The following is a 13,765-nucleotide window of genomic DNA, read 5'->3' as shown; positions in this document are numbered from 1 at the left end:
ACATGGTTCTGCTCCAAAGCCACCAGCTCTTGCCTGTCCCCTTCACTCTTTCTAGATCATTCCCTGCACTGTGCTGTATCTTTAGAGGTCATGGGTTCAAATAAGACTTCATGAAACACCTGCAAAAAACTGCCCCACATTGTGCCTCCACTGCCTGATGATTGAACTGACCTCCAGGCTTGACTTTGGTCTCCCCTGTGTTATTTCTGCTGAAACATCCAGTCCCAGGCCAGGCTGCTCAGTATCTTCAGGGTTTCAGGACAAAGGGAAATTCCATTATTACTCATCTCTAGAACGTCCTTGGAAATGGAAGCTGCAGAGAAATCACATCTAGGGGGGCAAAGTAGGATGGAATTGGGAAGGGGCCCAGCAGTTGCACATTCCAGGTAAGGAACCCAAGGTGAGCCAGCAAGTCAACTGATTAAGGAGGGACTGGGAGGGGTACCAGGGGATGTGACTCCCACTGACGTGTCTGTCCATGACCCAACACTGCTGCTCAATTGACATTTAAGAAAGTCTGTGCTTCCCTAAGACAGAACAGGCGGCCTCACCGTCATTGAGCCCTTAGATCTTCATGCATCTGTCTTGTGACACACGCACCAGCTATTGGCTTTCAAGGACTCGCGTGGGTTGACAGGTGGGAGATGCCAACTCTGATTGAAGGATGCCTGTGGAGGAATCAAAGGTGACACACAGGACAATCCTCTCTCTGTTATCCACACAGCGAAGCTGCCCATGCCCTACATCACCATCAACAACTTAAACCCCAGGGAGAATAAGGATGTCTTAACCTTCACCTGTGAACCTAAGAGTGAGAACTACACCTACATCTGGTGGCTAGATGGTCAGAGTCTCCCGGTCAGTCCCAGGGTAAAGCGACCCATTGAAAACAGGATCCTCATTCTACCAAGTGTCACGAGAAATGAAACAGGACCTTATCAATGTGAAATATGGGACCAGTATGGTGGCATGCGCAGTGACCCAGTCACCCTGAATGTCCTCTGTGAGTATGTTTTGTTCCTCTGTGGGCCAGGCCACCAGCTTAAATCCAAATGTCCAGAGGCCAGTCCTCTCAGTCTTTCTCCGGTCCAAGTATAGACACATTTACTTCTGGACATCCGAGCTGGCCATGAGTCCCTGCCCTGGGAAAACCTGGGTAGGCACAACCTTAACCAAGAATATAAGGGGAGGGGACACTCTTGTCATGGGAGACTTGGGGCCCACAGCTTGTGATGGGAGAAACAGGGGAATACCTCAGGCTTTGGCTCAGTGAACATAGAGGGGGTTTGGCTGGGACTTGAGGGTGTGTCTAGGCTCAGAGGGTCACTGTGTCCCTTTAACAGACCAGGAGCATCCCCTTCCCTCGGATGACATCACCTGTGGCTTTATTCTCTTTGCTCCAGATGGTCCGGACCTCCCCAGAATTTACCCTTCATTCACCTATTACCGTTCAGGAGAAAACCTCGACTTGTCCTGCTTCGCGGACTCTAACCCACCGGCACAGTATTCTTGGACAATTAATGGGAAGTTTCAGCTATCAGGACAAAATCTCTCTATCCCCCACATTACTACAAAGCATAGCGGGCTCTATGCTTGCTCTGTTCGTAACTCAGCCACTGGCAAGGAAAGCTCCAAATCCTTGACCGTCGAAGTCTCTGGTAAGTGGATCCCAGCACCCTTGGCAATAGGGTTTTAGGTGGAGTCTATCTGGCTTTCAGAAAAGAGTCAGGAAAACATTTTTATTCCCAGCCTGTGTCCCATGGGCACAAGCAAATCCCAAATTCTCCTCCCGAACCCTCCCAATTTGTCTCTGCAGACTCTCTTCTCCTTGTTTTTCTGTTTTCTCATGGCTGACCTTGTGTCTGGCCTAAGAAAGGTAGGGAGGGGGCTTTATCAGCCCTGAGCACTATGTGGTAGAAGAGACTTCAGAGAGGGATTAGAAGGAGAGTCCTCAAGATCAAGTTGCTTCTCGCTGTCACCAACACATCCCCTTCTGCCACGTCTTTGTTTTCTTGTACCTATTCCATGAGCTACAAGGAACATCTGAGGCTTTGAAACAAGCTCACACTTTTCCCCTAAATGAGAGGAGGAAGCCCCTTGGGTGAGAGAGGAGCAGCTCAGACTCTTCTTCCTACTCTGCTCTGGGCTCCTCTGGTGACTTTGCCTGCCTGACTCCACCTGGGGTGGGACCAGCATATGTGGAGAAATGGCCCTGGGGGCCTGTCCTGAATTTGGCTAAATCGAGCTGCCAGTTGAAGCCAAGCCTCCCCCGGGCCTGGCTGCAGGGAAATAAGAAGAAAGGGAGCCTCAGGACAGACTCTTGGGCTGCGTCCTGTCTCTGAAGTCAACGGTTGTATGAGGCTGTGGGCACAGCACGTGGGACACAGCACCGAGTATAGTGACTGAATCAGAGCTGGAGAAATAGGGACATTCACCCATGGGGCTCTGCATGGCAGGAAAGGGGCAGTGCCAAAAAGTGTGTAAATATAGAGAGGGTAAGACTACCAGACACTTTATAGATATCTAATATAAGACTTACCATTAACAATTTCTAAGTGGGCAATTGAGTGTTGTGTAACCATCACACTATCCATTTCCAGAGCTTTTTCGTCTTACCGTATTAAACCTCTGTACCCAATAAACAGTAACTCACTCCTTCTCTCCATAACCCTTAGTACCCACCATTCTACTTTCTGTCTCTATGTAACTGGCTATTGTAACTATCTTTTATAAGTGGAATTATATAATAATTTTCCTTTTGTGCCTGGCTTATTTCAGTTAGCATAATATCTTCAAGGTTCATCCATTTTGCACGATGTATTGGAATTTTATTCCTTGTTAAGTTTGAATAACAATTTAATTGTAGATACACCTCATTTGCCTACCCACTTATCTTTCAATGGACTTTTCCGTTGTTTCCATTTTATGGCTAGTGTGAGTAATGCTTCTCTGAACATCTATGTAGAAATATTTGCTCAAATTTCTTTCAATTCTATGGGGAGTATGTCCAGAAGTGGAATTTCTGGATCAAATGGTAATTTATTGTTTAATTTTTTGAGAAACAGCCACACCGCTTTTTACAGTGGCTATAACATTTCCCATTCCCATCAGCAATGCACTAGACCTCCAATTATTCCATCTACTTGAAAACACCTGTTGTTTTGTGTTGCTGTCATTGTTGTTGTTTATCAAAGCCCTCCTAAAGTGTGTGAGGTGGTGTAACATTGTGGTTTTGATTTGCATATCTCTAGCTATTCATGATGCTGGTGAACTTTGCATGGGCTTATTAGATATTTGTAAATCTTCCTTGGATGTATTCTGGAAATTAATTTCTTATCACACATATAATTTGAAAATATTTTTACCATTTCATGGATTGCCTTTTTACTTTCTTGATAGTGTTCTTGGATATATAAAAGGTTTTGATTTTTGTGGAGTCGAATTTATCCATTTTATTTGTTGCCTATGCTTTTGTTGTTACAACCAACAAATCATTGTGAAATCCAGAATCATGAAGCTTTTCTCCTAAGAGTTGTATAGTTTTTGCTCTTACATTTAGATCTTTGATCTATTGTGGGTTAATTTTTGTACATGGTGTTAGGTAAAGGTTCCACTCTTCTTGCCCTTGGATATCCAGCTTTCCCAATATCATTTGGTGAGAACACTGTCCCTTCCCCATTGACGATCTTGGCACTCTCGATGAAAATCATTTGGCCATATATGCAAACATTTCTTCCTGGGCTATTATATTTCATTAATTTCTATGTCCTCCTTTATGACAGGACCTAACTATATTGATTACTGTGGCTTTGTAGTAAATGCTGAAATCAGGAAGTGTGAGTCCTCCAGCTTCATTCTTCCTCTTCAAAGCTGTGTGTCTGTTTAGAGTCATGTGATTCAATATAAATTTTAGGACAGATTTATCTTTTTCCGCAAAAATGTCACTGAGATTCTGATAGGAATTGTATTGAATCTGTAGCTCACTTTGGGCAGAACTGTCCTCCTAACAATATTGAGTCTTCCAATTCATGAAAACAAAATGTCTTTCAGTTTATTGATGTTGTTTTTCATTTCTTTCAGCAATATTTTATAGATTTCAGGTATAATCATTTCACCTCTTTGGTTAAACTTATTCCTAAATATTTTATTCCTTTTGATGTTAATATAAATTGAAATATTTTTCTTAATTTCCCTTGAGATTGTTCATGGGTAGTGTATAGAAATACAACTGATGTTTGAATGTTGATTTTCTATTGCGCAACATTATTGAATTTATTGATTAATTTTAATATGTTTCTTCCATCTTTACGATTTTCTACATATAAGTTCAAGTTATCGGTAAACAGAAATAATTTTACTCCTTCCTTTCAAATTGAATGTCTTTTTTAAAATTCTTGCCTAATTTTTCGGACTAGACCTTTCAGTACTATGTTGAATAAAAGTGTCATAAGCAGGCATCCTTGTCTTGTTCCTGCTCACAGAGGGAAAGATTTCAGTCTTTCTCTGTTGAGTATGATGTTAGCATTGGGTTTTTCACATATTGCCTTTATGTTGAGGTGGTTTCCTTCCATTCTTAGAATGTTTTTCTTATGAAAAAATATTGAATTTCATCAAATGCTTTTATTGATTCAATCTTATTCCTGATTATAGTTCTATTCATATTTTTGTGTGTTTCTAGGAGCTTGTCTATTTCATCTAGGTTATCCAATTTATTGGCATACAATTATTTATACTACTTTCATAATCATTATTTTATTAGAATTGGTAGTAATCGCATCATTTTTCTCTTTTTTTTTTTGAAGAGAGAGGGAAAGGCTCTCACTCTGTAGGCCAGCCCAGGATGGAATACAGTGGTGTGATTATGGCTCATTGCAGCCTCAAGCTCCTGGGCTCAAGCAATTCTCCTTCTTCAGCCTCCCAAGATTCTAGGACTACAGGTGCATGTCACCATGCCCAGCTTATTGGTTTTTTATTTTTTGCACAGACAGCATCTCCCCAGGTTACCTATGCAGCTCCAAACACCTGGTCTCAAGAAATCCTTCTGCTGTGACCTCCCAAAGCACTAGGATTAAAACATGACCCACCATGCTCAGAGTCCATTTTCATTTCTGATTTTAGTAATTTTAAACTTTTCTCTTTTTTTCTTAGTCAATCTAGTTAATGGTTGTCAATTTTGTTGATTTTATTTTGGAGAATCAACTTTTGGTTTCATTAATTTCCTCTATTCTTTTTCATTCTCCATTTTATTTATATCAATTCTAATCCTTATTATTTCCCTCCTTCACTATGCTTGGGTTTAGTTTGTTCTTCTTTCATATCCTGAAGTATTGAAGTAGGTTGTTGACCTGAGATCTTTCTTCTTTTTTAATGTAAGAGTTTACAGTTATAAATTTCTTGCACAAGTCTCCACTTCTCTGAATCTTGATTCTTCACCTGAAAATTGCAATGAGAGTGATTTCTTCATACCATTCTTTTAAAGGTTTCATGCAGTCAATGAAACAAGATGCCACACACAGAGGAACCAATGTCAGCTACTATATTACTATCATCATCATTAACCTTGAGGTCAAATAGTCCTAGAATGAAATCTCAGATCCACCTGTCACTAGCCGTATGACACCAGGAAAGTTTTTACAACACGCTAAGCTTCTGTCTTTTCATCGGCAAAATGGAAATAATGTCTATCTGGCAGGGTTATTGTGTGGATTAAATGAGATACAGGTAAAGTATTGAGCACAGTGCCTGGCACATAGTAAGTGCCCCTCAACTGTACCTACCTTTTTCCATATATATGGAAAAAGAGGTAACACATAAAACACTAGAACATGGCTACTGACTACTTGTGGGAGAGAAAGAAAAAAAGCTAAGTGTAAAGAATCAAGCCTGGTATGTTAGTTTTTACCAACTGAGATGCATCCAAGATGGGATTAGACATACAAGATAATTTATCACAGAAGACACCTGTGAGGGAATGTGGGGCAGGTATGAAGGTAGTATGGGAGAACCCACAGACCACTATGCAGAGCTGATTCCTGGGAAAAAGAAAGAGAAAGAAGTTTTAGGTACCAATGCAGTTCTAAGAGTTTTTGCAAGGCTGATGGGGAATCCTCCAACCAGTCACCCATTAGAGTTAAAGAGAGCCTCAGAGAACTAGGCTTGCTTTCACACCCTTGATGGGAGCCTGTAGGAAAGAAGCTTTCTCTGCAAAGGAGGTGGTGAATTTGAAATGCACTGACCTGGGCCTTCTGTCAATCAGGTCCCTGCCATGGAGACCTGACAGGGTCTCATTCATGGCTGCCACAACAGAGACACTGAGAAAAAGATGCAACCATGAAAAGGTGCAAAGGGGGCAAGTTCTAATGACATGGAAAATAGCAATCAGCATTTCTCACATCTGAAAGCCTTCCAAAATATCTGAGTGCAGTAGAGAATTGACAGAGGACTGATCACCAACCTAGAAACATGGTGAGAGGGAAAAAAAACTGCAAGAATATAATCATCTCCCATCAATTTTCCAACAGAAATAATGTAGTCCTTGAAGAAACAATTATAGAGTACATCATGCTACATGCCTGTTCCTGAGGCTCCCCCATGTAAAATAACACCAGCTTCATTCCTTCTTTTCTTTCTTTCCATGACAGCTCCTCCAGGAATAGCATGTCTTCCTGTCTTTACTCCAATGCAGTAGCCGTGGTGTCATTTCTGTATTTCAGGAAGACTGGCAGGTATGATGACCTTTTCTCTTATCCTGGTTCCTGCAGAGCTGACTGTCATGCTTGGGAGAGGGAACAGACTTATTTGCCTGTATCTGGGACTGGATCTCCTCCTTTCTCCACTAAACTCCTGCTTCTAAGCACTAATTCCTGCAGTTCCCTTTCTCCCTTTCCTTTATGCTCCCTGTACCCCACTGACTTTAAGACATAATTATCTACAGCCTCTTCTCATTTGTTTCTCAGATTCAAATGAGAAACACAATTTCACATGGTGAAACCCTCTTCATGATTTTTGACATTTCTCAATAGTGTAATTCTCTCCATTCCCATAAAGCTCAACCACTTCTCAAAGTATTGCTTGACTTCTTGTCTCCAGACTTTGAAACCTTCCTTGCATATGACTGCCTCATTACCTTTCTAAAATCTAGTTAATTCACTTAATCAATAATCTCCAGGTGTCTACTCTAGCCTATTTGATAAGTTAACATTTCTTCTACATACTAAGCCTTCTCATTTCCTTTACCTCTACTTCCTGGTATGATTCCTGCATCCTAATTAGAACTGTCTTCCTACACATCCCTGCCCCTTCACCCATATAGACATAAAATTCTTAGTTCCAATGCTATGTCTAAAAACAGTGAAATCCCTTCCACCATCTGCACTGCAGACTTGACCACACCCTTCATCACAAGCAACATCTGACCTCGTGGAGAACAAAGACTTTAGGATTAACATGTGAGCCTGAGACTCAGGACACAACCTATTTGTGGTTGAGATCTTTTCCTGATGACCAGTTCATGTGTTCAAAAAAGATACAGAAATGAGGAAGGCAAGGTCCCTACCCCAGGAGACATAAAGCCTAAGACAGGAAATGAGACCTGAAAATAATCACGATACCAAAATAGAAAAAATTGAATGCACAAGAAATCAGAGAAATCTGATGGGAAATAGAGGTACACATTGGAATCACTGGAAAACATTTAAAAGTGGATGCTCAAGCCCCACCCATTAGTTCCAGTTTAAAGGTCTGGAGAGGGACCCAGGCAATGGTAATTTTTAAGTCTTCCCTGACACTACTAACATGTAACAAGGATGGAGAACTCTTATTGTAATAGGTAGAACTTAAAACTAAATCAATGATTTTCAGCTAGAAGTACTGGAATTACCTAAGGACCTTTTTCAACATACATAAGACTATACCTTTTTGGCCCTATTTATGAATGGGCTACACCAAGAACTCAGTAATCCTCTTGAGAAACAGCAGCTGAATGGAAAATCCACCTTATTTGATATATTAAATTTATAGAAAGCATTTTCAAATAAGGGATAAGTGAGGCTAAACCTTCTCTAAATAATATTTATGGGAATGTTAATAATATGAGTATTCTAGGCTGTGCGCGATGGCTCACGCCTGTAATCCCAGCACTTTGGGAGGCCGAGGTGGGCGAATCACGAAGTCAGGAGATCGAGACCATCCTGGCTAACACGGAGAAATCCCGTCTCTACTAAAAATGCAAAAACAAAATTAGCCGGGCGTGGTGGCAGGCGCCTGTAGTCCCAGCGACTCAGGAGGCTGAGGCAGGAGAATGGCATGAACCCGGGAGGCGGAGCTTGCAGTGAACTGAGATGGCACCACTGCACTCCAGCCTGGGTGACAGAGTGAGACTCCATCTTAAAAAAATATTTTTTTAAGTGAGTATTCTAAAAATTTTATGAAATTTCTGGAAATCAAATATGTTGTCATAGTGTCATATGCCACAGAAGTAACTAGATTTCTATGTGAGCTGTGTCTTTACCAGAATACATTCTCATTAGAATTTTACCCATCATCATTTTAAATCTTTGTCATTCCCAGACAGGTGCTTTGATTCTTCCTCAAAGTATTTACAATCAGCTACAGTCCAAAATTGCTTTTTCTTCAAGGAGATTTATGGAAAAGACTATGACAAGGACTCTTGAATACAAGCTCCTGATAACTTAAAAATCATACCACTGGACTAAGAACTTTCAAAATTTTAATGAATAGGCTGATACCTTCGTGAAATTCAAGACAAAGAAGAAAAAAACTCAATTTTATTGCACTAAATAATCAAAAGGATAATGTTTTCATAATTTTCTATTTGAAAATGTGCTGATTCTTTGAATGTTTTATTCTCCAGATTTATGAACCTTTTTCCTTGAGCAATTGGTTAAGTATACTTTTGTAAACAAAAAATTGAAACATTTGCTTTTGCTCTCTATCTGAGTGCCCCAGAATTGGGAAACTATTCATGAGTATTCATATGTTTTTGGTAATAAAGTTATTTGCACAAGTTCAGTAAGAACTTGCTCTCTTTATAACAGGACACATTTGAAAACATTGGTTATATTACCAAGGCTTTGACTGAGATGTTATATTTGAGAATATACATAGAAGAAACCCATAGGGAATGCAGGCAAAGTCTGAAGTTGGCCTTGGATTGGCTTCCTAGGCTTTTGGAAGTTTAGTCTGAGATTCTTATTAAAAACGTCTAGCAAAGCGAAGTTTATAAAGAGACTCTATGGTCCATTGCTACTCATGCCGCACTTAGGTAAAAAATCTGGGCAAGTTTGGTGAGACTCAGCCTATTTTGCAAACAAATTCATCCTACTGGAATTATCTTTGGTAAAAATAGAGACTCCTGTAGACAGAAAAACTATATTGAAAAGCAAAACTGTGGTACACCTGTTACCATATTGAACCACAGTTCATTATCTTTGAGTATTTATAATCCACTGGTAGACTGGACTGGACCCTGAATTCTTTTAGTTCCTCCAATTCAATTTTCTCCAGTGAAATCGTTAAGAACAAGAGCGGCTCTGTTCCTGAAGCCATATAAGCTGGAGGTGGACAACTCAATGTAAATTTCATGGGAAAACCCTCATGTCTGAGGTGTGGGCTACTAAGAGCTCACCAAATGTTCAACACCATAATTTAGAGACACTTAAACTGCAAATCATGACAACAAGTTGGTGAGTTTACACTGTGGACAGTTTTCTCAAGATTTCAGAACAAGACTATCAATCATGATGAGACTCTTACCTCTCTTAATTTGTCCTTGCTTATGCCTGTCTCCTTTGCTTCCCAGAATAATGCTGTACTTAGGATTTCACAAGAAGTAGCTTCTGAGAGTAAGTTAACAGTGTCAGATATATCATGTCAACAACACTTTTTTTTTTTTATAAGATGGAGTTTTGCTCTTGTTGCCCATGCTGGAGTGTAATGGCACAATCTTGGCTCACCACAACATCCGCCTCCTGGGTTCAAGTGACTCTCCGGCTTCAGCCTCTCGAGTAGCTGGGATTACAGGCATGCGCAACCACGCCCAACTAATTTTGTATTTTCAGTAGAGACAGGGTTTCTCCATGTTGGTCAAGCTGGTCTTGAACTCCCGACCTCAGGTGATCCACATGCCTCAGCCGCCCAAAGTGCTGGGTTTACAGGCGTGAGCCACCGCACCCAGCCCATACATTTTTACATAGCAAGAGATCCTTTAATCCACCCAAAGGCTGACATTAGCTGCATCTGTAACACAAATTTTTCCTCAAATGTATGGAGTTTTTTTAGGCTTCCACTTCTATACTTGCCTATTCTCGCTGCCTGTTTTAATTTAACATAGACATGCATTGCTAGATAATAGAATTGCTCTCTATCAGCTGAACAGGGGGGAGCCTGTGCAGTTTCTGACACTTCTTGTTGCACATGGATAAATATATCGGGTATTATAGAGACTCAGTTGTAAAAATCATTAACTGTGCTGCCTGGTTAAAATGACTAGACCCTTCTGGCTTCTTCTTTGATCTATCCTACTGTAGTTGGTTTGCATCTTGCCTAAGGTGCATATTCCAAACTCGATATTTTCCTCCTGATAATCGTACTGGTACTCTCCCTCGTGTGGTGCAAACTGCAGATGTTTTTATTTGTGTGCAGCCACTCTTCAAACATCAAATGGTTTCTCTTGTGCTGGAATTACAAAAACTCAAAGAAATGTGTGATTTATGGGCTGGGCACAGTGGCTCACATCTGTAATCCCAGCACTTTGGGAGGCCAAGGCAGGCAGATCACAAGGTCAGGAGTTCGAGATCAGCCTGGTCAACATGGTGAAACCCTGTCTCTACTAAAAATACAAAAATTAGCCAGGCATGGAGGCGCGCACCTGTAGTCCTGTAGGGAGACCCTCTGAAACTATTGCTACAGAATAAAAGATGAAATGCTCCTGATGCTTGTAAATACAAAATTGCATGCAGGATTGTGTAAAGACAATGCCAGGTTGGGCTTCCAGTATGAGCCTACAGCGCGTGATGTGCTTCTGTTATATGGAAGGGAGATAGAATTATGAGTTAAGAACATAGATTACAAATACAACATGATTGGAATACTTCTGATTTTTGTATAACTCCATTCCAATATAATGAGTCTGTTCACAATTGGGAATCAGTGAAATGCCATTTACAAGGAAGTGAAGTTAATTTAAGTTTAGGAATATGTAAGCTAAAAGAAGAGATTTTTGAAGCTTCTCAAGCACATTTGACTGCTCTACCCAGTGCTGAAATTTTAGACAGTATCTCTGAACGGTTATCTAATCTCAACCCCATTCAATAGGTAAAATGTTTGTGAGGATCCACTATCGTTAATTTTGTTCTGTGTATAATTTGTGCTATTGGTTTATTGTTCATGTGTAAAATTGGAAAAAATATTCTTCAATCCAGTCATGATCAGTGGCAAGCTATGATTGCTATGGATCATTTAAATCAGAGAAAAGGGGGAGATGTAGGGAGACCCCCTGAAACTATTGCTATGGAGTAAAAGATGAAATGCTCCTGATTATTGTAAATACGAAATTGCATGCAGGATTGTGTAAAGCCAAATGCCGGGTTGGACTGCCAGAATGAGCCAACAGCACGTGATGTTCTTCCCCCTGCAGGGAGCCTATGAATGGAAATGCAGTCATGGAGATTTCACATTACCAAGATTCCTATCCCAGAAAAGTAGACGTCCATAGCTTTAGGAATGGTATGCAACCCTTGCGGAGAGCCTGTAAATGACCCTAAATCCCTCACTAACCTACCCCCATCTCACTGAACTTAATAATAAATGCTGGTATATCCAGTGCATTGGCAGTATCACAGGACCAGAATGTGGTGACCCCTCTGGAACCAGCTTTCACTATCTTGTGCGTGTCTTTTATTTCTCAACCTGCCGATCTGCCAGAGAACAAAGGAAGATCCCCGTTGCATTGCAGGCTGCTGGCCAGATCCCACAATATATTCCCAGCTACTTGGGATGCTGAGGCATCTGTAGACGGAAGCTGCCCCAAATCATAAATCACAAATAAAAGCCAATTACATCTACAACTAAATTAGTTGTAATTTTGTCTTATCACACATGTTCACAGCAAGCAATGGCCAGTGGAGTCTCTCAGGCTGCATCATTCTCACTCTGACACTCCTGCCTTTCTCTTTCACTTACATGGACTCTTATGATGACACTGGGAGCCAGACAGATAAGCCACAATAAGCTTTCCATCTCAAGATACTCAACTTCATCACCTTTGAACAGTGTTTTTGCCAAGAAAAGTAAATGCATGTGTTCCAAGAGTTAGGATATGATTTTTTTTTTTTTGAGACAGATTTTCACCCATGTTGCCCCGGCTGAAGTGCAGAGGGACAATCTGGGCTCACTGCAATCTCTGTCTCCGAGGTTCAAATGATTCTCCTGCCTCAGCCTCCCAAGTAGCTGGCATTACAGGCATGGGCCACCACGCCAAGCTAATTTTTGCATTTTTAGTAGAAACGGGGTTTCACCATGTTGGCCAGGCTTGTCTCCAACTCCTGACCTCGTGTTCTGCCCGTATCGGCCTCCCAAAGTGCTGGGATTACAGGTGTGAGCCCCTGTGCCCGGCCCAGATGTGGACATTTTTAAGAGGCCATTAATCTGCCTCATACAGTTCACCTTCATAAACATCACCCACAGCAAAAATGTTTTGCCTTCCTTCCACGTCTCACTTCTCTGTCTGCACAAACCACAGTGAAACACACTAGCTCTGCTCTGAAGTGGCTGGATGACCCTGGGCCCCTCATTTGACCTCCCTCAGCCTCTTTACTCATCTGCAGTGTAAGGCTGACTCTTACTGCCTCAGAAAATGACAGTGGAAGAGTAAATTAACATGTGTAAGACATTAGGCACAGAGCCTGGTACCTGATGAGCTCTTGGTAAACATTCCTTTCAGTCCTTTCTTTTCACCTTTCCATTTTTCTTGGCCTCACCCAGCTTCTCCTTCAACTCCTTTCTCTTCAGTAACTTACTCAGTCTAACCTGCCAATTAAAGAAGCCACACTACCCGTTCTGTCATGACTCTGCTGGAATGTTCTTGTGATGAGGTCTGCTATCCACTCAAGGCAATGGGTATTATTTATATAGAGAGGTCTGTTTGCAATAAGAAATCCTTTTTATGTTCACACAAAATTTATACATAATTTCTCTTAACTTACACGTACCAGTCTCAATTCTACCCTGTTATTTCATACATGTACTTCATTATTTTATTCTTCGGTCTTTCTCCTTACACCTTAAAAATTAGGATAATACAAAACCAAAAATAATGGCCTGGACCAGAAGAGGGGATGAGTTTAGCAAGATGAATGCTTTGCTTTTTCATGATGAATGAATGCTATGTGCAAGGCAGTCCTGAAGCCCATTTCTGGGTTTGGCTTACATCAAAGCCATTTGACTCTAGGACACATTCTTAGATTCCCAGGAGATAATGATTGTCACGGAAGCCACACCCACTCTGAGTATTCCTACTGTTGAGTAAAGGAATGTTTACAGAATGTTGTGCATTCCGTTTACTACTCCTAAATTCTTCCACTCCTGAAAGTTAATCTTCCCCACTAATCAGCTTCATCTCCAGTTGGCCTGCCTGGACCCTGACCAGAAAATACCTCCCCACTCTGGATGTCCACGGTGGCACCTTTGTCTATTCCCATAATTATAATAGCTCACACTGATGCAGCACTCAGTATGTACCAGGCAC

At 41.1% G+C, this 13,765-nt stretch overlaps 1 protein-coding gene across 3 annotated transcripts in view; it reads left to right on the top strand.

Annotated features, from left to right (window-relative positions):
- Positions 1 to 11,901, top strand: part of LOC129019901 (pregnancy-specific beta-1-glycoprotein 7-like) — a 56,817-nt gene extending 44,916 nt beyond the window's left edge. The window contains exons 5-8 of one of the 3 annotated variants that reach the window (XM_063658483.1): positions 725 to 1,003; positions 1,404 to 1,658; positions 6,642 to 6,725; positions 11,657 to 11,901. In XM_063658483.1, the coding sequence (XP_063514553.1) occupies positions 725 to 1,003; positions 1,404 to 1,658; positions 6,642 to 6,688 (581 nt within the window). In that variant the 3' untranslated portion in view covers positions 6,689 to 6,725; positions 11,657 to 11,901. Of the gene's footprint in view, positions 1 to 724; positions 1,004 to 1,403; positions 1,659 to 6,641; positions 6,726 to 8,568; positions 9,031 to 11,583 lie in introns of those variants that run through there. The other 2 variants (XM_063658484.1, XM_054463425.2) reach the window with 2 other exon arrangements.
- The last annotated feature ends 1,864 nt before the right edge of the window (positions 11,902 to 13,765 follow it).

Source organism: Pongo pygmaeus, chromosome 20 (genome assembly GCF_028885625.2).
Source record: "Pongo pygmaeus isolate AG05252 chromosome 20, NHGRI_mPonPyg2-v2.0_pri, whole genome shotgun sequence".
Classification (NCBI taxonomy): Eukaryota; Metazoa; Chordata; class Mammalia; order Primates; family Hominidae; genus Pongo; species Pongo pygmaeus.
This window is presented reverse-complemented; position numbering and strand designations above follow the sequence as displayed.